We start from the raw sequence: 25309 nt of genomic DNA, 5'->3' as shown, positions 1-25309 counted from the left end.
CTCTAAAGGGAAAAGATAAGGCCATGTTACCTCCTGCTTTTCAGAAAGTGCTTTTCTTATTCTTTGTTGTCAAAGACTAATGTGTTCTTGTGAGGGTTGACTTGGGTTTCTTTTTTCCTCCCTCCTTCTCTGATACTTCACTAGATTTCCTCATCCATTCATATTTTTGATTGATCAGAAAAGCCTGCATGTTCAGTAAGGATAACGGCTGTTTGTGTTATCTCATGGCAGGTATCGTTGGGCTTTTATTCCAGAAGCATCAGATGATTCGGGCTTGGAAGTACGAAGACAAGGAACACATCAGAGGGAATTCAAACCCTATGTGGTGCGTCTGGCAAAGCTGCTGCGAAAAAAAGCAAAGGTGTGTTGCTTTCTTCTTCTGCTTTTCACTGAAAAGTTTCATGTACTATGGCTCACAACAGTGCTTGGGTTTATATATTGTAATTTTTTTTAACAATTAAGAGGGAGAAGGATTTTTTTCTGGTGTAGATTCCAGCTGGAGTAATCTCAAGTCAACATCAGGCAAAAACCACATGTAAGTATAGAAAACAAGTCAAACAAACAAAAAAACCAAGGCCCAAACCAAACAAAAAAGCCCCAAAATTAATCAGACAACAGAAAAATTCATAACCTGCTATGGTCAAAATTATTATGATCACTGACTTTGCATTTCTAAATCAAAAGTATTATTTAAATAAAAAGTAAAATATACTCCTTTATCTAATATATTTTAATATAAAATCACTGTCAGATAGCTGGTCATATATGTAGATACTAGTCTGACTGCCTACTTTTTGAAGTAGAAAACCAGTTTTGTTAATAACAATTAAATATTTTAAAAACTGTTGCATTTCTAAACATGACAGAACCAAGAGTGTTGAAACTAAGCAGACCCTGGGACTGTGATGAGCAGAAGAAGGCAGAGATCAGTAGAAACAGTTCTAGGGAAATCTTGGCTGCACGGTTTGTAGAGTGGGAGCAGAATTAGGGTTGTCATTATGCTGGTGCATGGGGTGTATTAATCCCCCAGTTTGTGGGGTTGGAGGCCTGATCTGCTGATGAAGCTGATGGAAGCTGGCCAAGCCCTGTCCCCGGGAGATCCCTTCTGCTGCCACAAAGTAAGAGCATTGCTGTCAGATATTTTGCCGCTCCTGCTGTGAGGACAGAGCCCTCCTGGACAGGCAGTTCACTGGGAAATGTTGCTGGGTGAGCTGGGGAAGCAGGGAGGAAGTGCAAAGCCAAATGGCAGAAAGTTTTGAAGTTTTATTCTCAGGTTTCTCTCTGGTAGCTTGTTATAGCTACTGCACTTACAGTCTGTAATGTCTTCAGTGAGTAAAGAAACTACTGTTGAGGTACAAGTGGCTACATTAAATTTAAGGATAACTTAGTTGCAGGCAGATCTGAACTACTGAAGTAAGGCTCACAATTATGGGGGATAAAACTACTATCTGAAGCATATCTGCATTCTGCATTTTACCATTTTTGAACCATGAAGATGAGACTAAATTTATCTTCTTGTATGTATAAAGGAGTAGTGAGTTTTAAGTGGCTGCTCCTCAGGCATAGCCTCTAACCCTGGTGTTCAGTGTAGTCTCAGTTTAGAAAGTTGTCACACTCCAGGTAATAACTGTACATGAATTTATACATCATATGTGATTTATAAATATACATGCTGCTGGTAAGTACTGTATGCTGAGATAGATGCCTGAAGTCAGGACTCCCATAGTATGCTTCAAGAATTCAGAAAACTTCCTGGAATTTCTGGAACCCCCTAGTCATGGCAGCAGTTGCACACTGAACCATAGGTAGGTGTATGATGATGAGATAAACATGAGCTAATGAATATTGACTTCAGGCCATTTCTTCTTTATGCAGAGGAGAATACTGTTACATATAGCTGTGGGGTTTTCCTAGAAAATAACTGAGAAAAATGGAGTGGATCTTAATTTTCCTTCATGGCATTCTGACTCATGTTTAGATTCATGTAGTATGGTGTTGCTCAAGCTCTGTTATCTGAGGGAAATGTTCTGAAAAACCTCCTTCAGCAGTGCTGGAAATAAACAGAGGCACAAAGTGGCAGTGCTGTTTTTGTCTAAGTGTCTTGGCCATACTAGCTTGAGTCTGCCATTTCTGGATCATGGACTTGTTGGGGTGGGTGATTTTTCTAGCTGAAGCACAGCACCCAACCAAGCAACTGCACGGCCTTCACGGCAAAGTATTATTTTCATATATGAAATGCAGTCTGAAAGTTCTCCTCTTTCCTTCCACAGGACAAACAGGAGGACTTTAAGACGGTGGTTTTGGAGGGAATGGAGATGGCCAAGCATCAGGTGAGGGTGGCCTTTGATGCTTGAGTTGCAAAACAAGCTTGCCATAATAATACCATCACCTCAAGGTCCTGGACACTATTTAGCATTCAATAAGAACTAAGAGAGATCAGATTTGTTATAGAACAAAGCTGAGAGATTTTTGAGGTGAAAGGACCATAAGAACCCTTATTTTTACAGATAACTTTAATTTAACAAAAGGAAAACTTTTTAGAGTTGGTTTCCTATATGAAATAAATTACTAAAAGTTAATGTTAGTTCTAAGAAGAATTATGATTGCAAATCGTTGTAAAATTAAATCGTAATTTTTGTCAAACTGCAGGTGTGAAACACACAGTCCCTGGTTGGTCTCCATCAAATTAACTGTTGTTTAAAGCATCCATGGAATTAGTGGTGTTTGCTTAGCCAATAGTGCCATGAGAAAATGGCTTGGACAGGTTGTATTTCATTGCTCAGAGTTGGTATTTGCACATGCACCCCATTTGGTTGGCTGCTGTGTGACACCGACACTTGCTGCGTGCTGGGGGCACTCCCTGCTCCCCGCTGGGTAATGCTAAGCATGGTACAGAAATAATATGGAAGAAACTTCACTGTGAATACAATGAGAAGTTTTTTAAGGAGAAACTAAAAATCAGTAGCCTCATTTAAAGAAGGAGGCATCAACAACTCATTCTGTGTTGGAAATTTAGTCTTCCTTTTGCTGTGGTTCAGTGTGACCCTTTCTTTCAGAGGACTTGTAAAGCTAAAATAGTGATCTCCTGTGGCAGGGAGCCACCAGATACATTCATATCGAATTTAAACCTAATTGGGGTTTGTGAAATAGTGCCCTGTAGGCTCCTCAATTGCAGGACAGTTGCTTATTTAAAGGGAAAAAACTGTATTTGTTTAGGTATCATGTCTTGAAAACAATCTATTTGATCAAAGGCTGTGCAGTCAGTGATCCTTACCTCATGCTCTGCTCCCACTGCTGTCCTTTCCCCTTCATTCTTCTTTCATTACCAAGTGGACCCCCTGCCTTGGCCACAGGCACTGCCAGGGCAGTGGGACAGAGGTGCTGGTCAGGGTGGATCCACAGGTGGCTCTTCTTGGTGAGGCCTTTGTGCTTCTTTTCTCCTTCCTTGCAGAATAAAATCCATTATTGCTGGAATTCTACTTCATGGTAGAAGCTCTCTGCACTGGTTTGTCAGTAACAGTACAAACAAGGTGTTTCCAGTGGTGATAGTACCTTACTGTCTAGATTTGAGTATGGTTTTTGACTCAGATAACAGAAATAGGGAAGAACCATATGAGAACCTGGATGCTGGTGCTCAGGTATTTCAGTATGCAGATATTTAAGGCAGCCCTAAGCAGGGTTACAGCAGTGTGCTGCTGCTGGTGAGCATCTGGTGTGTGACTGCTGCCTTCGCTTGTGGGGTTCCCGAAATTCTTTCCTTTGAAATTCCCCCCATGAAATGGAAGGAACATAATTGAGTTTTTCTGAGAATACACAATGAGTAACTGAAGCATTTTCCTTTGAGAACAACTTCAGGTGTTTCTCAGAAGGTCCATTTGTGTTATTTGTGATACTAAAAACAGCACTGCTTTTTGCTCTTCCCGAAAACTCTGAACTCAAGCTGCAAAGTGAAAATGCTTTGTATCTATTTTAACCTCCTCTGGGGTTTATCATCACTGATGTTGGCAGTATCAGCTGGTGAAGTTGTGTGTGTGTCACCAGAGAGGGAACTGCTTTGGAAAGCAGCTGAAGTAGCTCACAACTTCCAGCTGTCACCAGCTTGGGCCATTTGTGTTGTCCCACGGGGTGCTGCCCAGGAGCGCTGCATGCTGGCAGCTGCCTTGCTTTGGGACAGCCCTGGGCTGAGATGTTGGACTCCAACACCCACTGCAACTCTTCCATTAGCATCAGCTGACTGCCACCTGTACACTGCCAGCCACTGCCTCTGCAGGGCATGGCGAGGGGGAGCAGAGGACCTGCTTTGGAAGCTACACTTCAGCATTTGTGTGTTTTGTGGATAGGACAAATATCTTTTGGCTTTAGAAAAGTACTATATTGTACTTTTTGACTATATTGACTATATTAGTCTTTTGTTTTTACCTGTGCTTTTCCTGTTTTGTCCTGTATTATTTCCCATGTCTCTGTATTTGCAGAAAAACCCGGAGGAGGATGGCTCAGGGAAAACACTAAGCTGGGAACCAGGTCACTTGCTTTTAACCATCTACACCGTTCGCAGCATTGAGCAGCTTTTGCCTTTCTTCAATGTACTCAGCCAAGTTTTTAACAGCAAAGTCACAAGCAGATGTGTTGGACACTCAGGGAGCCCTGTCCTTTACCCAAACTGTTTTCCAAGTAAGGACATAAAAATGGAGAACCTCAAGACCTTCTCCAGCAAAGCAAGACAGAAGATAGAAGAAATGGTTGAGAAAGATTTTCTTGAAGGCGTCATAAAATCATGAACCAAACCGGTACTACTCAGCCTATATGTAGTGTAACTATTTAAATGAAATACTGTATCTTTCCCAGTTGTATAGTATTCTTTTCTTATTTTGTATGTAATGAATACTTAATGTTGTATTTAAGTTAAATATTTGTAAATAAGAGAAGCTCTGGATGTGGCCTGAATCAAGTTTAAATATTGGTGGCTCATATTGATTATGGTGCCTACTATTTACAGTAAATGTTTTGTTGTCTTGAGTTCTGTCTTTAAAAAAAAAAGAAAAAAAAATACAAGGTGCACATTTTTTCAATTTGTTTCCAGTTTATTTTTGTCTTCTTTTTTTTTTTTTTTTTTAATCTATTGAAACTTGTGCTTATTTAATAACCTGTAGAATTATATTATGGCTGGAGTTAATACAGGACTACAATGAACTGTTTGTCAGAGGTATGTATGCCGAGGAGGATACTAGTGTGTATAAAACATTGCATTCTGTTGGCCCAGCCCCTTCATGGAGCTGGGGATCAGTTAAGGCCACAGAAGACAAAATTGTCTCTGTCCTTTCCCTCTCAAGTGTGATTATAAATTCTATTACTACAAATCACTTTCTAAATAATGTCATAAAGAATCTAATGAAGATAAAATTGCAATAATTGATTATTATTAGCAAATATTCTTTTTCATTATATTGTTTCCCCCTCAAAATGAGGTGAAGTGAATCTGAAGTCTAGTGACAGCCTCTGTCTTACACTGTTTGCCCACAGATGACTGGGCTACTGGGGGAACGTGGGGATGATGCTCCTGCAGCAGCCATTGCACTGCAGCCACTGTGAGCATAGTCACAGCAGAGCTCAGGTCATGCAGCCATGGCCAGTGCTCTGAGGGCAGGGGGAGTTGGATTTCAGGCACAATGTGATGATGAACGAAGCTGGGGCAGGGAGGGGCAGAATTCCTTCTGGACATGGCCATGGCCTGTCAAGAAGTTAGACAAACTTGGGGAGGGCAACATTCAACAGCAAGAGCATCTCATTAAGAGGTAAGTTGCTAAAGGAGGTTAAGAATAAGCAGAGTAATATTCCACTCAGCTCTGATCAATCCTTGCTACTCCCAGGAAGTGTTGGCTATGTGTACAGCAGCACATGGTAAAAAAAGGTAATATTAAAAGATAAGGGAAGTTGTGTGCTTTAACTGCCATTCATTATATAGGCTGGGGTGGTGCTCCTTTTCCACCAGCGAGGTGGAAAACAGCCAGGCTCACTTCATGGGCGAGGGCATCTGCATTCTCCTGTGGAATGTAGGAAAAGTTAGTTTATGCTGCTGTCAGCATGAGAAGAATAGAGCAAATATGTGATATTAAGGCAAGCATTTTCCTGCAAATGCTGTGTTCCCTATATTGCTCCATCAGCCATATCTGTCATACTGGCAGAGAGCAGCAGGTAGGAGCATGTGAAGTGGGGAGAGCAAGACCACTTTTGCTGTTGCCTTTAAGTTCAGAGCTGGGCTAACTTAACAGCAGCCAGAATTTTTTTTCTATTTTGCCTCTTATGAAATTGTGTAGTTAGGGGCTGCTTTGGTAACTTTCTTCTTAACCCTGAGCTCTCCGAAGGCTGGTTGTCTTTTCAAATTCATCTGGTGTTAAATCTGCCTTTATAAACATTTATATTTTCCTTTGAAGATAAACATTGAGAACATTAAACATTACTTTTCTAAATAAAAGAAAATCCAAAGTGATTTTTTGTGATCACTCTTTTTTTCCAAATTTAGCAGTTAAGTGTGATTAAATGACAAGTATGGAAACAGACTTCCTTCATCACCCCCCGCTAAGCAGAAGATTGTTTAACATGAACAAGCCCACTCATAAAAGAGTTGTTTAAGCTCTGACCTGTGTGTCTGCTTCAGCATAGATTCTGACAACGTCCTCTGTTCCTGATGGACGGACAAATGCCCGTGACAGCTTGTACTTCTTCACAAGGGCATCAATTTTGTCCTGTAGCCCCGGGGGTGTCAGTGCTCGCCTTTCTGCGTCCGTTGTGTCGATAACACGCCTGTCTGCGACCTGTGGCATCAGAAACAGGATAAGACAGAAAGTCAGGGTTGGATATGTTGTGCTGCCTGGAGAAGAGTTCAGTCTGGGAGCTAATAAAGGGCTACTCAAACCCTTGGGGTCCCCAGGATCCCTGCTCAGCATCTATTAACCAAGTCCTGAGAGGCCTCAGCTGCTCAGTTTAAAAAAAAGGGTCAGTTCTGAACATGCCTCCTTGGTCAGATTGAAGTGAAGCTACAGCTTCTCCCAGTAGATAGAAACTTAAACTCTTTCCTCTGGTTTGTTTAGAGCCCAGAGCTTCCTTACTGTGTCTAATGGAATGCTGCCACATGGCACCTTCTGCTCAAGCTCTGTCTGAATGTTGGAAAGCATACAGAAGCAAGAAACATTATGTAACATTCAAGTTATACAAAGTGGCACAGCAAGAAAAATCCAGCTGCCCAGCAGGCAGGGGCCTTAGAAAAACAGGATTTTTCTAATTTGAATGTTAAAGTTTCTTCTTAAGTTAAAATTTGAAGCGTTTTGGTCAGGTTTTTACATTTAACACAGCTGGCTATTATTTCATCATTTTTTAAAGTCATATTTCTATTTTAGTCCAAGTGAAATTCTGGTCCCTCCTCTGGGTTTTTTCCCATCTTCTTTGCCCTATTTCTGCCCTTTAATGGTCTGTTTCAGCTTTAAAATAAAGCTTATCAAAATATGTGCAGGCAAAAGATGCTGTGAGCAGGGCCCCCAGAGGCTGCTGTAGCGTGGCTGGTAACGCACCTGGACCTTGAGCAGCCGATTGGGAAGGTCGGTGTAGAGAGCGTCCCACTGCTGCACAGTCAGACCCTTCAGAGCCAGGATTGCTTCAATAACCAGCATGTCTGAGACAGCATCGCCCACAGTCTGCCAACAGGGAGGGAAAAACACTGCAGCAGTCCACAGTGAAGACAGGGAGGCAGGATTTGATCAGTAATCTTCCAGCAGTGCCCAGCAGCAGCCTGACAGGAGCTCACAAACAGGCTAACCCTGCCAACACTGTGATTCAGTTCTCTCTGTTTTTACCTGATTAATCAGGTCAATCATGTTTTCAAGCATCTTTGCTGCTTCTCTTTTTTCATCATCTTTCTCCTCTTTCACCAATTGTCGTATTTTAGTTTCAGCAGCTTTACTAAACAATACCTAGAGGAAAAAGATGAGAGCTTGTCAAGATGAAACCAGGATCTGTGCAGTAGTGAGGAAAAACTTTTACCATCTAAGCCCAAATAGCCATCATTAATGTTTGCTACCATGAATTCCCATCCCCCCCATAAAGCACAGAGGAGCTGGTGGCAATGCTGTGATAAAGACAGGAGTAAACAAGTCTGTTTTCAAACAAGGAGAAAAAGTCTTGTTTACAAAATTAGGTAAGAGAGTGAAAAGACCTCCTTCTCCAGCTAATTCAACTAAAATTTTGTACACAGTGGCTGATCATATGCATTACATGCTCATACTTACTGTGCCATGTCCATTTGCCTCAAAATAAACACCCACATCAAACTCCTGGGCCTTGTGGTGCAAGTGTTTCACTCCTGTTTTGACACAGTGCACAGGTACCTGCAACCCAAGGGTGTGCAGAGAATGACAACAAGGTTACAGACTCTCCTCAGAAGGCAGAACTGAGCAGCCAACTGGGTGGACTGTTGCAAACTAACCCATGTCTCATGGCCGCTGAGGCCCCAGAGCTAGAATGCTCCAATATTTCTGCAGACCCAATTAAAAAAGATTTCATTTATTCCTGTGTAAATAAAGGCTAATTAAAGAAATAAAGAAATAAACTCCAAACCTTGGAAAATCCAGTTTATAGCTTCAGGGAACACACTAGATTCACACACAAACAAAAATAGTACTGTCTCTCAATTCCTGAACATTTAGCTTGCTGCAGAAACAATCACTGTCACAGTATCAAGGAGCCTTTACTGACTCACTTGGTTGCAAAGTTATAAAGTCCTCAATCTGTTTGAGAAATATAAAGGGATTTTGTTAAACATTTTTTAAATTAATAAAAGCTGACTATAATTTTTTAAGCTTTGCTCTCTTGTGTCTCCTTTGCCACCAAGAATTTTGTCACTACTGGAGATTTGAAAGAGTAATTTATTTTTGCTTGATTTTAATTTTCCTAGCAATCATATTACAGTAGCATTTACTTTTAAAATAAACAAATGTAAACTACCTAGGAAAAACATGGAGAATACCTTCAGTGTTTCCTGGAGGTAGCGTGTGGAATTCCCATTGGCATATGCTGTTTGTACCACTGCCATCTTGAAGCTCTGTTTCACCTGAGCAAACCAATAAGCCAAGTTTTACTGTCCAAGAGGCACAAAGCCAACGAGGAGGATAAATGGAAGGATAATCAGAACTGTTAAATGTACACTTAAAACTCCTGGGCATCAGAGGGAGGCACCAGCTCACTGAGAACTTCTGTATGTTTAAAAACAACATGAGTTCTGTTCAACCTTTATATATCCCATACTGATTTTTCTCGGGTCTGGATGAAGCAGCTCTTCAAGCTTAGACTTTCCAAACCCCTTTTTGGCCACAGCAGTGAGGTACAGGATTGATCTCTTTTTAAAGCTGGTTCACTTTAGGTAGATGTAGAGAGACCACATATCAACCAACACAGCTTCCTTAGCCTATGTCATACGTTAAAAATTAAAATGCCAGAATTCATTTCATATGTTAGAGTTACCTTGGCAAGAAGTTCTTTTAGGAAGATACTAATTAAAGTTGCTATTTTATCTCCATCAATCAGGTGAAAATGGCCAGCTGTGTCCTTATAGTAATAAACAATTCTATCTGCATCACCATCAAATGAGCAGCATCTCTCATTGGGCTTCATGTCCAGCCCTAGTGCACAGAGTTACAAATGCAAGTTAAAGTCAGGAAAATAAACAAAATCAAGTAATTTATTTCAGTGAGTGATTAGGAAAGCATATTTTCTTTTCAGAGCACAGGTCTGCATACAAATGACTCTACTCAGGCACAGTTAAAGCCAGGATCCAGACGTGAGGCACAAGCATCCATCCCCAGCAGGTACTGCCCCTGTGCTGCTCCCAGCACTGCATTTCTCCAGTACATAAGCAGTGTGGGAAGGGGAAACAACACCATATCTTGGTGTTCAGATTTGGCCAGCAGTTGCAGTGAGAGGGCAGCTGTCCAATGGAGAACTCAGTTTAGTCTCAAATAATCTCATATCCAAACCAGCCTGCTCTCCCAGTTCAGGGGTTTTCTTTTATACACTTCTCAAAAAATTGATTGGAATCATTTCCTCACTGTGCAATGGCAATGAGTCAGCTGCTGGCACCAAGCTGTTAATTAACCCAGCCCTTCTGCAGGAACCCGGAAAAGTGTTTCTTCATAAAATAAATAACATTAATGCAGTCCTGACTGATCTTTGGACTCTGCCACCTTAACATTCAGAAGAGACCGTCAAACATATTTCAGCCAGTCAGAGAGATACTGTGCACTTCCAAGCAGTTTAGACCAACATAAACTAGAGATGTGCCAAATCTGGCCATGCTATTCCCTCCTTCCATTGCACAAGGAGAACCATTCACGCAGTCACTTAGTAAGAAACAGGGAGCTCTACTTCCCCAAAAATGTGCACCCTTGCTAGACCCTGCACTTTCAGGCCTGGAGATAAGGTAAAGCAACTACATACCTCCAGGTGGTTTCTGGTGAACTTTCACAAAATCTGCACCACATAAGTGATTGAGTTTCTCCTTGGTTCCATCATTATATATGTGAATTAGCACCTCTTGTGGAAAGTAGGGCTTCATTTCTGATAGTTTCAGGGCTCCTATTCCATTGGCACAGTCAATCTTCAGGTGCCTCTGACTCTCTCCAGAGCAGTGAGACTTAGCGCAAGGGAAGAAGGGGCAAAGTGAACTCTAACCCTAGAGAAACCACACCTAGAGCATGCTGAATTAAAAACTTCAGGCCTTAACAGGCTAACAAACAAAAGAGAATCATTTTGTACATTTGCACGAAGAAGACAACACCCACTATTCACCTGTTTTATCAGTTCCATAAAAGCTTTGGATAGTTTTTCATAATAACCTTCCAGTGTTGCTTTCCCATACTGCCCTTGGGTGTTTTGACAGCAGACCATGTAATGGAGCTGTGGTGTTGTCACCAGACCATAATCTAGCATGAAACAAAAGGCACAATATTCAGAAATAGAATTGCAAATTAATTGCTGCTTAAAAGTTGTACAGTAAACAGACAAATGCAGTGCAGGAAACACAATGAAATTTTTCAAGTTCTCTTATGAAAATGTAACCTTCCCCTGCCCCCCTTGTATTAAAGCCATACAGCTACCCTGAAATAAGATTGTTACAAGCAAGAATGGAAATGTGTCTAGGCTATTGCTTTAGGTCTACATAAAAGAGTCATATTTGCATTAAAAAAACTTGAAATGAGATTAGAATTGCAGAAGTGCAACCTACCGTGGTACTGACCACCTAGAACCTGGATACCATCTATTACTGACTGGGACAGCTTCTTGCTGCTTGGCCTGGAAAACAAGTACAGCTGATAACCTTGGCAAAGGCATTTATCTATGGACTTGGGAAGGAAGCCCATGTGGAAGACTCAACAAGCTTCCAACCAGTAGATTTAGACTCACTGTGAAGAAATCTATACCTTTTTCTGTTGTAGGCAATTCCCAACAAAGTTTGCAATCCCCGGGGATTGCAAACACACGTAAAGTGCTGGACACAGATGGAAATCACAGAGTACCCACACAATTCCCCACCCCACACCACAATAAAGCATCCTGTTCAGAAGCAGTGCTAGGAAGTTCTTGTAGCTATTATGGAAGCTAACATAGCAACAGCACTGAAAACCTTTTGCTTATTGCCGTTATCATAAATTTAGCCACAAAGAAAACATAATCTGGCTCCAGAGAGTAGAACATCCCAAAAGCATGAACACAGCACTGGCACTTCCATAGGAGCAGGATACATCTATAGCCTTTTGTAACTACCTGGTGTCTCTACCAATAAAAACTGAGGCATCTTTGTGCAGGTTCACTGCTGCTTTTTGGCAGATCTCAGTTATCACTTTCTGTAATTCTTGCTCCTCTGCATTTGCTAGTTGTGTGGCATACTCTTCCCAGGAAGGGTGCAGCATTTCTCCAAGAGGATCAACCAGCTTTACACCATTGTCTTCCTTAGCAGAAAAACAAAAGAACAAAGTATGTCTAAAAGTGGGGAACTAATAAAACCTCTTTGAAGACAGCCAACACATGGTTCAGTCATATTGTTTCTTTAAAAGTGGAGAAGTTCTGGGATGCAATAAACTTAGCTGTTTATTTAAACCTCCAACAAGCCCCTAAAAAGTACCAGCTTATTAAGTAACCAACTCTTTCTCCCTCATAATTTTGGTATGAAACACATTTGACATTAAAATGACATAAGGGGAGATTCTAATAACCTGCAATGCTCCACAGCAGCAGAAGTCTAAATGCCTGATTTGTAATCCCTGCATTTGCATGTTTATTTTTAAAACTTACAGATTTTACTCAAAGGTTCCTCTCTTCTCGAGGTTACTCCTAGCTTCCCAACATTAGAAAGTTATGTTGCAGGATGAAATGTTTTCTGCGTTACACCATTTCCACATGAGAAAAAATCCCACTTGTGTGTACAGAGAAAAAAGTAACTTCAGATAGATCAGAGATTGTATTTACATGGAGCAGGCTAAATGCTTTAAGCAGGTCCAAGTACCTCCAGGATCTGGTCTCTCAATGCTATGATGAGCTTTGATTCCAACAAATTGATCACATCTTTCCACCCTTCTACCAAAACACATCATTCCACCAAACTGGTCACACGTTTAAGGAAAGGGCTGTTCTTACTTCAGGGTTGTGAGACGCTGTAACCATGATGCCAATGGTCGCTGTCACGGCTTTGGACCTGAGGACTGCCAGGAGGCCCATGCGGAACACGATGTGGTCCAGCTGCTCGGCCTTGGTGCGGAATCCAGCGGTGCCATACTGCAGGGTCAGCCCGGCAGGCTTGGGGTGCAATGCCGAGTACTTTCTGAGGGCTTCAGAATCCATTTCTAGAGAAGGAAGCAATACAGATGGAAGTGAGAGAAGACACGTCACTGTAACCAGTTTCACCTTCTGAAGCCTGCGGGGACTTTTAGCCGCTCCCATCCATCCCTTGGCGGGACCGCCGCGGGGACCACGACCACAGTGAAGGAGTCTCTACACTCCCTGGGGCGCACTGGATAAACAGAGCGTGATCAGATATAAGCAGATCGTGCACGGATGAGGCAAGGAGAGCCACGATTCCCAGTCGGCTGGATCCAGGGATCCTAACAAGTTCCCGCAGCGGGAGCTTCCCGTTTCTCACCGTGACATCAGCCGCCCAGTGCGTTCGGCCGCGGCTGCATGCACTGATTTCCGAGCCCAAGAGCAGCGTGTCCTGCCTCCCTAAGCCCTTGCAGGGAAACCCCCAGCGGTGCTCCCGGGATGTTCCTCCCGGGCGGCAGCTCCGTGCGGACCAGGAGACGGACACCAGGCCGGGCCGGGCGGGGCCAGCCGGACACGCTCCCTCACGGGCGGCGCCAGCAGCCGCCACCTGCACGGCTGATTCCCTCGGGACCCCGCGGCGATGGCGTCCGGACGCGCCGGCTAGGACGGGACGGGACGGGACGGGACGGACGGGACGGGATGGCCGGAATCCCGCCGGAGACGCCGCCGCGCGCCTCGCACGGAGCCGGCGCGGCCGCGCCCACAGGCGGCGGGACCGACCAGTGGCTGGCGGCGGGCGGGGCATCGACCGCCGCGTGGCGCCCGGGCCCCGTCCCGCCCGGAGCCGCGGCCGCGCAGGCCCCGCCCCGCCCGGAGCCGCGCGAGCGTCCGGCGGAAGGTCCGGGCATGGCGGCGGCGGGAGCGCCCCGGGAGCGTCCGGCACGGGCTGGGACAGCCAGTCTCGCACAGCTTCGCTGACATCTCGCTCCCATTCCGAAGCTGCCCTCCCAGTGCGCTGCTTTTGGCTGGGGCGGAGTTAATTTTCTTCGCAGTGGCTGGTAGGGGGCTGTGTTTTGGATTTGTGCTGAACGCAGTGATGATAATGTGGAGATGTTTTTGCTATTGCTGAGCAGGGCTTACACAGAGCCAAGGCCTTTTCTGATTTTTGTACTGCCACACTGGGGAGGAGCCTGGGGGTGCTTGGGAGGAGACACAGCCGGGACAGGTGACCCAAACTGACCAAAGGGACATTCCAGACCAAATGGCATCATGCTCAGTATACAAGGAGGGGGGAGAAGGAGGAACGGGGCCAACGTTTGCAGTGATGGCGTTTGTCTTCCCAAGTCACTGTTAGGTGTGGTGGGGCCCTGCTCTCCTGGAGATGGCTGAACACCCGCCTGCCCAGGGAAGCACTGAATTCATTCCTTGCTTTGCTTGTGTGCATGGCTTTTGCTTTCCCGATGGAACTGTCTCTACCTCAACCCGTGAATTTTCTGCGTTTTACCCTCCCGATTCTCTCCCCGATCCCGCGGGCGGGGGAGGCGGCTGTGTGTGGGGAACTTGGCTGCCGGCTGACCCACGACCCCCTGAAACACGGGGTGTATCTGCTGATAAATAACACAAATAATGTGTCACTGCCCACGCACATCAACACGGGGCTCCATTCCGTGCTCTCTTCCATCTCTGAGCCCGGCAGGGCCTGCAAGGCTCCGCCTGCCCAGCCCTGCCCGGTGTAGGGCTGTGAGGGCCCGGCTGCTGAGCGCTGTGTGTCCAGCCGTGTTTAACTAAATTCTGCCCTTTAGGAATCCTGGGGCTTCCTTGTGGTGCTAAACCTCAGCAAACCCCGGGGTTTGACTCCAGCTCTCTCGTTCCAGGCGTGCATGGAGGGCAGTGCAATGGCTGTCACGGTAAAAGAATGCCTGGAGCTCCAGCTGCTGGAAGTAGAAATGCTGCTTTCGATGTTTCCCAAAAGAGGGGAGTTCAGTCTGGATAAGGATGCCGTGCCCAGCATCCAGCGCTACCTGAGGAACGCTGATGGAGCCCTGCCCCCACAGCTGGAATATCGCATCACTCTTGATGTAGGGGAGGCGAAGGTGAGAGCTGCCAAGGAGAGCTGTTCATGGGTGGTGTTGTCTTTACTCCTTCTGCACACACTTGGAAACTCTGCCCAGAAAAAAGGGGGTAAAAAAGCCACCTCATTTTTGTTTGCTTTTTGAAATGTCAAGAATAACAGAAAATCATGGCTGCTGCTAACATTCATTGATCTGCGTTAGAAATACGGTAACGTAAATATAGCCCCAGATGGCAGAATGCAACTAAGAGGAGTCACATGAAGACTAAAACAAAACCAGCCTATGAGCAGAGAAACCAAACTCGCAGTATAACGAGTTTGAATAGTTCAGCTGACTGAAGAAAGGGATTGAACTACTTGATGTAAATACTTGCACAGAGAACACAGGAATGAGTGCCTACTAATGCAGTGACTAGAAATTGAGAACAAACTCAGCCTAAAAACCATTTTCCTTGGAATGAAGGTAATTAGGCCTTAGAACAATTTACTGGGTAATGAGGTGGCCTCATAATTTTTTTGAAACTTAAGGTACAAGCTTAGATATCTTTCTAAAATGCACCCTTTCACTGACCTTCAGAGAGAAGTTTTATGAACCATGTCGGAGGGCTTGTGTAGGAGTAGTGGGTTTTTTTCCATAGCAGATTGTCAAGGAACTTGGAAAGATAATCAGTCATTTCATGATTTGCTTCTCTCTGCAGGACTAATCATATGATTGTACACTGTAGTGAGTACCCCCTAACAGTCTACAGGAGCTTGAAGCACTCAGGATGCATAAATCCATAAATCCTTTCCTGCTCTTGGACTAGACTAGAGGCAGGGTTCAGCTGCCAAAGAACTGTGGTGCTCCATTTGAAGGCACTGTAGGAATAATCAAGAGAAATTCAACAACCCAGTGTTCATGGGAGATCAGATAAGATAGTCTAGAGGTCTCCCTGACCTGAAAAGTACATAAATCTTTTTATCCCCTATAATCCTGATTCCTCTGTACAGTGAATACTTGCTTAAAATAATGGTAATGCACCAAATCATAGAATGGTTTGGGTTGGGAGCAACCTGAAAGATCATCTACTTCCAACACCCCTGCCACGTGTCTCTCTACAGTAGGTACAATCAAAAACACTGTTTCATGTAACTCTTGGCCTTCTTTTCCAGCAGCTGGGCTCAGTTCATTAATCATGTGCATTTGGTAAGGGATAAGATTCTCAAAAGCCCTTGACTCCAACAGTTCATCACTGTAGCAACACTGAGCTAGAAATATCCCTCGAGGGTAACTGTACCTTCTCCCAGGCCATAGCATTAGTTCTGTGAACAGCACAAAAGCAGCCTGGATGACATGGGAAGTGTTGTGAAAGTGACAGCATAATGCAACAGAAGAAAATGAACAGAATAACGATGGGTTATTGGGACAAAAGGGAAGTGGAAATAATCCCAGTCATTAGGATGCTGCAATCTTAATTACATCTCCTCATAATCTGCCTCTGATAGGGAAAAAGAATCTAGCGTGTCTTCAGTTGAGGAAGAATTAATTTTCTGTCTCTCTGTGTCTTCTGCTTTTAAGGCAAAGGTGGAATTGCAGGTTCTCCTTCCTCATATGTATCCTCAGGTAGCTCCTCAGCTCTTTGCCAGATCAGATGCTCTGCACAGACAGCAACAGTTGCAGCTCAATACTCATCTCGCGTCTCACATCAGCTCTCTGGATTCAGGAGATCTGCGTGTTTGTGAGGCTGTGCAGTGGGTGAAGGACAACAGCCTGCCTTTCTTGGAAAACAGTGAGACCTCGTCTGAGTGTGCTTCAAAAGAAGTGAGGGTTAAGGAAATGCTGCATCGCATGTGGATCTACAGCCATCACATATACAGGCAGGAACTGAGGAAAAAGATTTTTGACTGTGCAAAGAAATTAAATCTGACTGGCTTCTGCCTAACTGGGAAACCTGGTGTCATTTGTGTGGAGGGACTCCGAGAAAACTGTGAAGAGTTCTGGCATGATATTAGATATCCCAACTGGAAGCATATTTCATGCAAGCATGTGGAGAATATGGAAACAGAGGGAAGCATTGATAATCTTCGTCTCTTTGATGGTTTTGAAGACCTGCAGTTTCAGGCACATGGTGATTATGGCCTGAGGAATGACTATCACATGGATCTTGGCCAGTTTCTAGAATTCCTGAAACAGCACCAAAGTGGACACATTTTTCAAATTTTATTTGGTGTTGAAGGCAAACTTTCAGACAATTGAGAGAAACTGTATAAAGAGTTCTAATTTTGGAGAGTGAGAGATGTTGCTAACACTGAAATATTGTGCCTTACAGCTATTGTGAAAAGGGAAACTTTAACATCTGAGATGAATGGTTCAAGTAGTTAATCTCAGCTTCTGTGCTGAATTTTTGAGACATGTTTACTGATTTTCTAAGACTTTAAAACTGGCATTTGTCTCTATGAGCCATGCCTCAATACACTTGCAAAGTGATAAACATTCCACAGGGTGTTAGGAATTGTACACTTCTGTCTCCTCTTCCATACTGTGCTGTGTGAATTTCTTCCCAACATCTCATCTAAACCTACTCTCTTTCAGTTTAAAGCATTCCCCCCTTGTCCTGTCACTACATGCGCTTGTAAAAAATTCCCTTTCTAGCCTTCTTGTAGGCTCCCTTTACATACTGGAAAGTGCTATAAGGTCTTTCCAAAGCCTTCTCTTCTCCAGGCTGAAGAGTCCCAATTCTCTCACGCAGTTGTCATAGGAGAGATGCTCCAGCCCTCTGATCATTTCTGTGGCCCTCCTCTGGATTTGCTCCAACAATGTCCCTACTATGTTTGTGTCCCAGAGCTGGATGCAGTGGCCCGTTTGAGGTCTCACAAAAGTGAGACAGGGTAAGAATCACCTCCCTCAGCCTGCTGGTCATGCTGCTTTTGATGCAGCTTAGGATACAGTTGGCTTTCTTGGCTTCAAGTGCTCATTGGTGGCTCGTGTTGAGTTTCTTGTCTACCAATACCCCCAAATCCTCCTCAGGGCTGCTTTCAATCCGTTCTCCACCCAGTCTTTGTGCTTGGGATTGCCCTGACCCAGGTGCAGGACCTTGCACTTGGCCTTGAACACCATGAGGCTTGCACAGACCCACTTCTCCAGGTCCCTCTGGATAACATCCCTTCCCCCCAGTGTGTTGACTGCTCCACGTAGCTTGGTGCCATCAGCAAACTTGCTGAGGGTGCACTCGTTCCCACTGTCCGTGTCATCGACAATGATGTTAACACCAACCCCTGAGGGATGTCCCTCTCACTGGTCTCCACTTGGACATCGAGCCATTGACTACAACTCTTTGTGACCATCCTTACCCACCAAGTGGTTCATCCACCAAATCCAGGTCTCTTCCATTTAGAGACAAGGATGTCATGTGGCAAAGTGTCTGGTTATGTTAATAACAATTTTTCATCTGCTCAACTCATGGCACTTTATGTTTACACTGTTAGACCAAACACCTTGGAAATGAAAATGGGTCAGATGAGATAAAGTTTAGTTTTCACCCCTACATTACATAAGGAAATACATGTAAAATACAGAAAATAGCAAAAAGCCCCTATATATATATATATTTAATATTACATAAAAATACAAATAACCTGAAGAATCCTTTCTATGTCAATGTCAAATTAGTATTGAATTTTCCAGCAGCTTGCAAGAGGCAATGCTATTAATGGTTCATTAGGCAGCGTTTTCCTGCGGGGAAGCGTGCTGAGTGTGGATGTGGATAGTGAGTGTTCCTGTTTATAATTCATGATCATATTTAAAGGTCATCAATACAGTATGTAGTTGAAGAATGCTACTGGAAAGTCCCCAGCAGCTGTGCCTTGAAGGACCACCAGCCCACCACCTCCCACTTTGTGCCTGAGTGCCTTAATGTGAAAATGGGTACCAGGCAATAAAAGCAGACTTACTGCTGAGCTGCAGAGGTCTGGTTGATCGGCTCTGACACCCAGGCACTCAACAGCAGCTGTTTAAAGACTGTGTTTCAGCACACTCAGCTGATGACAACACAAGTAACAGATATTATTTTATTTCCAATGAAACAAAAGGAAGTGTTTTAATATCCTTCTCACAATAGCAATACATTGAAATGCAGAGTATTTCTGGTTGCTCAGAATATGATTAATGTATTTTCCTTCACTGTGGTAAGTGTACTGTTTGTGTGATCATAACTTCTGCCAAAAGCACAGTGAGGCAAAAAATGTTTACACGTTCCCATTAGGCAGTGAGGGAGAAAGTGCCTCTCTTTCTGAGTTTGGGACCTGTAATCTCCAGCTGTGACATAGTTGAGGGGCTAGACAAAACTAATATTTGGTTTTCTAGAGATAATCTCTAGTAAAGACGAGAAAGAAATAGTAGAAAAAATGTTCAAGTACACTTTGTTTTCAGAACCATTCAGAAGATATATTACATTTTTCTTAGAGTGGTAATTGTTTAACAACTAATAATTCCTCAAAGTCTATTCCTGGCATCTTCATACTCCCTTTTTGTCAGTAACACGGAGTTCAAGCAATTAGGCCAAACATTTGCAATGGATCGAAACAGTGGTTATCTTGGTGGGGGAATGAAATCCTTGATCTCATACAGGACATTACCTTAGCTAATGTTAAATGTTAGTAATGTTAAATGTTTTTGTTAGTAATGTTAAAATGTTCTAATTAGATGTGAACAAAAGGTTCTGCAGGTTTGATTCTTTTAGAAAATTTTCATTTCATTACTCCACACAAGAGTGACCAGTAAGGATTTTCTCCGGAATAAAATATTCTAACCTTGTGGTTGTTTAAAACTTGGGGGTTTTTTTAAATAGTAGGTTCACAAATTATGCATATTACACTATGACCTGTAACGGATAAAACATCACATGCATTTTTAAGTGTCCTTTTATCTGCTTAAGTTCCCACTGATGTTGTGACAAAACTCTTGACTCAAGATACAACCACTTATTTCAAAAAGATCTATCAAACTGTAGCGTAGGATATCTCAAAGTAACAATCAAAATAACCAAACAATGCAAATATATTTTTCAGATTAATATTTATTTTCTGATGTATAATTCATGATTTCTTGATCTGAGTTTCTAACCAAATACTATGATTTAGAAAAAGTTTTCTGCATCTTAAAAAATTAGCTATTCTTAGTCTTCCTAGGCAGAAACAACCTTAATATTTTAATGCTTTTTAACTGCAGGTGATTTGTTCATTCTTCATTAAATATTTACAGTTTCACTTTCATGGCCTCTTCAGGCCAGGTGTAGGAGTCAGCCACAAAGCTGTTGTAATCAGTACTGTACACCTGAGAGCGGATGAAGGCTTCGAGGTCCTTGGGCTGAGGATAGGTGGAGGCAGTGTTATTCCTGTAGGCTTCTTCTGCAACCTGGAAAGATGCATTAAAATCCTAATTAGTGCTGATAAACTGAGTACACTTAGCAGCATTTAAAAGTAGGACTTAGTTCAAAATCAAGGTGAGACTTCACCCTCTGGTGCTGGCAGTCACCTGTGTTCACACTGGATCCGGGTTGGCACCCTGTGAGTAAGACTACAACAGGATGATGGTGTTTAAGTGGGTCTGACTCAGGCTACTTTTGAACAGGATTACACATTCAGACTGTTACAAATACAGTGCTCCTCCTTGCACAGTAGTATCTTAGCTTTTACTGGGCAGTGGTGGATAAAATATTCCACAAGCCCCAAGCACTGAGATACAAGTTCTGCTTTTTTATCATCACTTTATCCTAGTTTACCATCTTCCCAAAGCACTGCAAGAAAAGCATGATTTGTTCAAAGCTTCCATGCTCTTTGCATATTAGAGAAGTTTAGTATTTGCCATAGCTTGATAATATACTTCATAAAAAGTAAACTCATGGGAAAAAAATAATCCTATACAGTGCACAGGATGGCTGGGGAAAATACAAATACTTGCTTGCTCTTTCCTCACCCAGACCATGCCTAAGTGAATCAATTATGCATCACAAATACAGCTGCAACAAAAATTAAGTTTGGAAGGGGTTGGAGCTCTCTCAACACATCAAAGTAGCCTCTCACATCTGAAGATCACCTGCTTGAGAAATAAGTATCTTCAGACTGGACATTCATCTGTGAAAGAAAGGAAGTCTAGCAGACAGGTTTTATGCAGCAGCACTGTGAAAAAATCTGCTTGAAACTATTTGGCAAACACTCTAATGCTCCTCCTTTGAATAAAAGGGAGACATTCTTCTTCCTGCTTTCCTTAGCTCTCTTTAAAACATAAATTATTTGTTTGGTGAGAAGCTGAGACCCAAAGTCACCTTATTAAGGCTTATTTTCTAGGATTAATCTGAATCCCAACTCAATTTGATTGAGAATCACTTTGGGTGTTTATGTAAGGATGTCTTCAGGTCTGTGCACGTAATTATCATGGTTGAATAAGGTCTGAATTCATACCCGATGCTTGATATTCCAAAATATTTTGATAGTGTTCCTCTCCTGGAAAAGGCAGAAGCCATTGCTAAACCTCTTGGGTTGTATGAGCCCGAGTAAGTATTTGCAGGAATAAAGTTCCAGCAGAGAACAGGCAGAAAAGAATCACTTAGTAACATTTTCCTTGTTTTGTATTTTATGTAACACGCACAAACAGAGGAGGAATTTCTATCACTGTGTTTCTGCCAAACACAGAACTGGTTTGATTTTGCCTGAGGAATTTAAGTAACATTTTGAACAGAGTTGCATACAGAACAAGAGTTACTACTTGCCTAAGAGGACATGAACTTTGAGAAGGATTTTTTTTCTTAAACATACAGAATGAGTGAAGCTATGGAAACTGTTTCAAGCATGAGGGCTCCTTGTTATTCTCTCAAAAGAATATGAAGTGGAACTACTCACAGTAAGGTGAGAAAGACAGAAAACAATAATTGTAGAAAAAAGGTTGCAGAAGACAAGCAAAAAGTTGAAACTGATAACCATGAAGGGCCAAAAGCCCTTCAGCTGTGCAGCTGGCATGTCTGTGGTGGACAGCAGAGTCTGTTCTCTACAGACATACACACTTGCTATAGTTCTGCAGCTCTCCTTGTATTTGGATTACCTTTACATTTATGAATTTAAATTTAATTTTGAAACTGTTAGGTGTCCAATATCAATTGACATAAACCAACTTGTGTGAAGGTGTGTTAGGTGATAAAATCAAACTACGTAGAGTTGGTGGGAAGACAAAAAGCCACAAAAATCTGAAATGACTTACCCTCACAGCGATTTTCAATGACACATCCTGAATGGTGACTAATGGAGGGTAGAGACGACCTTCCTGTAAATTCTCATCTGTTACTTGCTGAGCTATAACCTGAAATAACACAAACATGTTTAATTTGACATGCAGATGCAGCTGTAGCTTGATTAGACAGTGGTATTGTCTTTGGATAGAAATGTTTCCGCTTTGGCAAATCACACAGATGCTGCTTAATCCACCTAGGCAGCGTTTTTTAGAACCACCCTTGGCATTAGGAGAAGATACAAAAGAATTAGAAATTTATGGAGTTACACCTTTTTTTCTCAGTCAGACAATAAAATGTAAACTTAATTCTTGAGTAAGTCCACACATAAACTAGCAAATAGCTCATTGTGAGGTATAAATTCCAGCCAATAATTGCAGGTGGGTCAAAGACTTCCAGGATATTAAAAAGCACCTGTCATTCTGACAGTTGTCAAGTCAACCTGTGCAGGGAACAGAACTGAAACCCTTAGGTGTAAAATGCCCTGAATGAAATTACTGGCAGCTGGTATTTCTGCTATCATTAGCTACAATTTGTTTGTCTTTTGGGGACTTGAAATACCTTTTAAGGGTGATCCAGATGTGGATAGAAGGAAAACTCTGCTCTGGATAGAGACATCTGGTAGAGCCATGTATGACCCACCAAGAGGTTCTGAAAACACCAGGAAAGTCTAGGAAACACTGAGACTTGCAACTGGTAACATAGCCTAAACAGAAAGCAAGAAGTGCATTTCTGAGGGAATTTTCTGGGAAAATACTTGAAACAAAGCACAAACAAAACTTCCTACAGTTCCTGTTGCATGTGGGTAATAGGACCTTGTACATATGCTTCTAAACAGCTAGGACTGCATCAAAGCAGGTGTCTGGATGTCATTAATGCACCCCTTACAGCAGAAGCAGGTGAATAGTTTGAACTAAAGTAGCTCCAGGTTCAAAGAGAACTCAGTATTCTCTTGTGCAATCTAACCAGAATGTTGGCAGATGTCCTAAGTTTTTCCATTTGGAGTGAAAATGCTGACAAGAGCAATAGGCGATTACACTTTTGAGTATAACAAGTGAAAGAAAATTATTTGTTTACATTTAAACCTGAACTTGAGAAATACAGCAGAGAAAAACCCTCTAGGGGGAGCTAAGAGAATGTAAAATCAAGTTATTGCTCTCCATAACAGCAACCAGGTTATTTCAAAATGCTGCACAGCCCTTTGATGTGCATCTGAATGTAAGGAGGCACTTACAACATGAGGTTTCTGATGTTAATAGCGTAAGAGGGCTCTGCAGGGAAGATGAAAGCTGAAGCAATCAACAGCAAGTTGCTCTTACTGTAATACATCACTGAAAAGAAAAGGTTCAGGAGTGGAGAACTTCTCTTTTGTGATTCTGTTTTTGATAGATGGTAAGCCACAAAATATTTGTGCAGTGGTCAAAGTGGGGGAGGTAGCAAGATCAAATGTATAGATGCCATGCGGTTCCTTCAGACATACTCCTGTAACAGCACTGAAAACTGCAAAAACACAAACCCAAGCATTTTCAAAGAGAATATACCCTCTTCATGTGATCTTTGAAAAACACTCCTTGAGAACATCAGATCAGTGTCAGGAGAAAAAATGATGAATCAACATTTGGTATTACTGAGAAGATAAGACAGAAAACGTAACTGTGCCAATGTATAAATCCAGAACGTAACCCCACTTTGAGCAGGGTGTGGTTTTTCTCCACATACTTCAAACAAAAATGGGGTAGAAGCATGAGGGGGTATAGAAAATAACAAAGATGATAAAAAAAAAATTTTTCGATCAAGGAGACAAAAAATAATAAAATAGACTTGGGAGGAAAAGAGAAGACTGAAAGGAAATGCAAAAGACAACTGAAGGTGAGCATTTCTTATGGCACCATAGGGAAACCAAATCATCAAACAGCAGAAAATCGTAAGAGTTTCTTTTTCCACAGGACTCATAACTAAATTGTGATACTGATTGCCAAAAATGCTCAAATGTATAAACATGTTTAAAAAGCCACTAAGCTCATTTATGAAGGAGAAATCCATAAAGGGATAAAACATCCGGCACAGGAAGGCCAGACAGTAAAGGCTGCCAGAATCTGAGAAGCCATTTCAGCAGAAGGATCACTGTATTTCTCCCTTTTTGATCCTCTTTTCCTCAGCTTCTGTTAGCAATTGCTTTCACAGGAAGATACCAAGCTGTGTGTACCTTAGGTCCAACCCAGTATGGCTATTTTCATGTTTTAAATTTTAATTAATTCAAGTTTTTAATAGAAAAATTAGATAATCATTAATGCAGAACCTAAATGCAAGGCAACCAAGACAAATGGCATAAAGCAGCTTGGGTTTTGGAGGACATATTCTTCATAATGAAAAGATTTTGTAGGATTATTTGTGAACTGAACTGCAGGTCACACATGCAAGAATATTTCATTAATTCATAATTCTCTGCCTCTTTTGTTGTGTTTTGTAGGACTTAAAAGAATAGGCAACATCCCTCGTCATCACAGAACAACTGCCCGCAGTTAAGAGGTATTGCAGCTTACAGTACCTTAGATTTTCCATCCAAAGTCAAAGTTACATTCTATTTTACTTGGAAGGAAGAAAAGAACACTGAAAGTAGAATCTGTTGTAGTTACAATAACTACTTATTTGTGACTTCTATCAGATGTAATTGGAGAGGTGGCAAAGCAAGAAACAGGAGGTGCAGGCATGTGGCTTGGGCTGCTTATTTTTTATAATTTCTGTTTTCAGGTAAGCTACCTCTACAATCTAAGAAGGTCCTTCTGCCCAACAAATGCATGGGTTTTGTGCTTTAAATTTTGCAGCATCTTGAGTGCTTCCATTTCAAATGAAGAGTACTAAGCACTATTCTAAAACCCCCAAAACTATTCTGATTTTATCCTTCCATTAAAAAAGCCAAGAAAATAAAACAAAAAGAGCACTTTTGCTTTTGCTCTGTAGTGTAATTATTCAGCTAAGGGCCTACACAGCACTGGCAGCCTTCACAGCCCTGACACCTCTTCTGGCAAAGACTCCTCTGGCATCCATCAGCTGTTGCTGTGCTCATCTTACCCAAGCCCCACAGCCCCTCACACATTAAGAAGACCAGATGTGAAAGCCCTGAGCTGCAAGCAGTAAGAGGAGCAGCTACCCAGGAATCCTGCCCCTGACAGAACTT

The 25309-nt window shown here is 42.5% G+C and overlaps 4 protein-coding genes across 12 annotated transcripts in view; 2 read left to right on the top strand and 2 right to left on the bottom strand.

The window, feature by feature from the left end:
• DOP1A (DOP1 leucine zipper like protein A) overlaps nucleotides 1-5069 on the top strand; it is a 60708-nt gene extending 55639 nt beyond the window's left edge. For 3 of the 5 annotated variants that reach the window (XM_069011245.1, XM_069011244.1, XM_069011248.1), the window contains 3 exons: nucleotides 232-361; nucleotides 2271-2330; nucleotides 4473-5069. In XM_069011245.1, coding sequence (XP_068867346.1) covers nucleotides 232-361; nucleotides 2271-2330; nucleotides 4473-4778 — 496 coding nt within the window. In that variant the 3' untranslated portion in view covers nucleotides 4779-5069. The remainder of the gene's footprint in view (nucleotides 1-231; nucleotides 362-2270; nucleotides 2331-4472) is intronic. The other 2 variants (XM_069011246.1, XM_069011250.1) reach the window with 1 other exon arrangement.
• An 83-nt stretch (nucleotides 5070-5152) lies between these two features.
• Nucleotides 5153-13543, bottom strand: PGM3 (phosphoglucomutase 3). Of its 2 annotated transcripts, XM_069011251.1 has the most exons (13): nucleotides 13181-13543; nucleotides 12679-12884; nucleotides 11809-11993; nucleotides 11270-11337; nucleotides 10834-10967; nucleotides 10483-10678; nucleotides 9511-9668; nucleotides 9017-9100; nucleotides 8280-8378; nucleotides 7848-7964; nucleotides 7566-7688; nucleotides 6639-6812; nucleotides 5153-6041 (listed from the first exon to the last, which is right to left on the bottom strand). In XM_069011251.1, the coding sequence occupies exons 2-13, from the start codon at nucleotides 12880-12882 to the stop codon at nucleotides 5955-5957; spliced, it is 1629 nt and encodes a 542-aa protein (XP_068867352.1). In that variant the 5' UTR covers nucleotides 12883-12884; nucleotides 13181-13543; the 3' UTR covers nucleotides 5153-5954. The 2 variants fall into 2 exon arrangements, 1 of the variants encoding a protein (XP_068867352.1); XR_011149985.1 differs by lacking the exon at nucleotides 5153-6041 and having other exon boundaries at nucleotides 6725-6812; nucleotides 7566-7711.
• A 164-nt stretch (nucleotides 13544-13707) lies between these two features.
• Nucleotides 13708-19820, top strand: RWDD2A (RWD domain containing 2A). Of its 3 annotated transcripts, XM_069011239.1 has the most exons (3): nucleotides 13708-13859; nucleotides 14676-14894; nucleotides 16431-19820. In XM_069011239.1, exons 2-3 carry the CDS (start codon nucleotides 14682-14684, stop codon nucleotides 17106-17108), a joined length of 891 nt encoding a protein of 296 aa, XP_068867340.1. In that variant the 5' UTR covers nucleotides 13708-13859; nucleotides 14676-14681; the 3' UTR covers nucleotides 17109-19820. The 3 variants fall into 3 exon arrangements, with proteins under 3 accessions (XP_068867340.1, XP_068867341.1, XP_068867342.1); XM_069011240.1 differs by lacking the exon at nucleotides 13708-13859 and having other exon boundaries at nucleotides 14460-14894; XM_069011241.1 differs by lacking the exons at nucleotides 13708-13859; nucleotides 14676-14894 and adding an exon at nucleotides 14934-15335.
• Nucleotides 19821-19908: 88 nt separating this feature from the next.
• ME1 (malic enzyme 1) overlaps nucleotides 19909-25309 on the bottom strand; it is a 159230-nt gene continuing 153829 nt past the window's right edge. For both annotated transcript variants that reach the window (XM_069011234.1, XM_069011233.1), the window contains exons 13-14: nucleotides 22104-22202; nucleotides 19909-20264 (exon numbers count right to left, since the gene is read on the bottom strand). In XM_069011234.1, the coding sequence (XP_068867335.1) occupies nucleotides 20106-20264; nucleotides 22104-22202 (258 nt within the window). In that variant the 3' untranslated portion in view covers nucleotides 19909-20105. The remainder of the gene's footprint in view (nucleotides 20265-22103; nucleotides 22203-25309) is intronic.

The sequence above is a fragment of the Aphelocoma coerulescens genome, chromosome 3 (genome assembly GCF_041296385.1).
Source record: "Aphelocoma coerulescens isolate FSJ_1873_10779 chromosome 3, UR_Acoe_1.0, whole genome shotgun sequence".
Lineage (NCBI taxonomy): Eukaryota > Metazoa > Chordata > Aves > Passeriformes > Corvidae > Aphelocoma > Aphelocoma coerulescens.
The sequence above is the reverse complement of the archived record's forward strand: the minus strand, read 5'-3'. Positions and strand labels throughout refer to the sequence as shown.

Bases quoted from the DNA above. Each gene is read 5' to 3' on its own strand.
- PGM3 (XM_069011251.1), bottom strand. From the start codon at position 12,882: ATGGATTCTGAAGCCCTCAGAAAGTACTCGGCATTGCACCCCAAGCCT. The intron at 11,338-11,808 runs GTAGTTACAAAA...CTTGTTTTCCAG, and splicing joins TTTATTGGTAGAGACACCAG to GCCAAGCAGCAAGAAGCTGT. The intron at 10,968-11,269 runs GTAGGTTGCACT...GTTTCATGCTAG, and splicing joins TCTAGGTGGTCAGTACCACG to ATTATGGTCTGGTGACAACA.
- RWDD2A (XM_069011239.1), top strand. From the start codon at position 14,682: ATGGAGGGCAGTGCAATGGCTGTCACGGTAAAAGAATGCCTGGAGCTC. The intron at 14,895-16,430 runs GTGAGAGCTGCC...TCTGCTTTTAAG, and splicing joins TTGATGTAGGGGAGGCGAAG to GCAAAGGTGGAATTGCAGGT.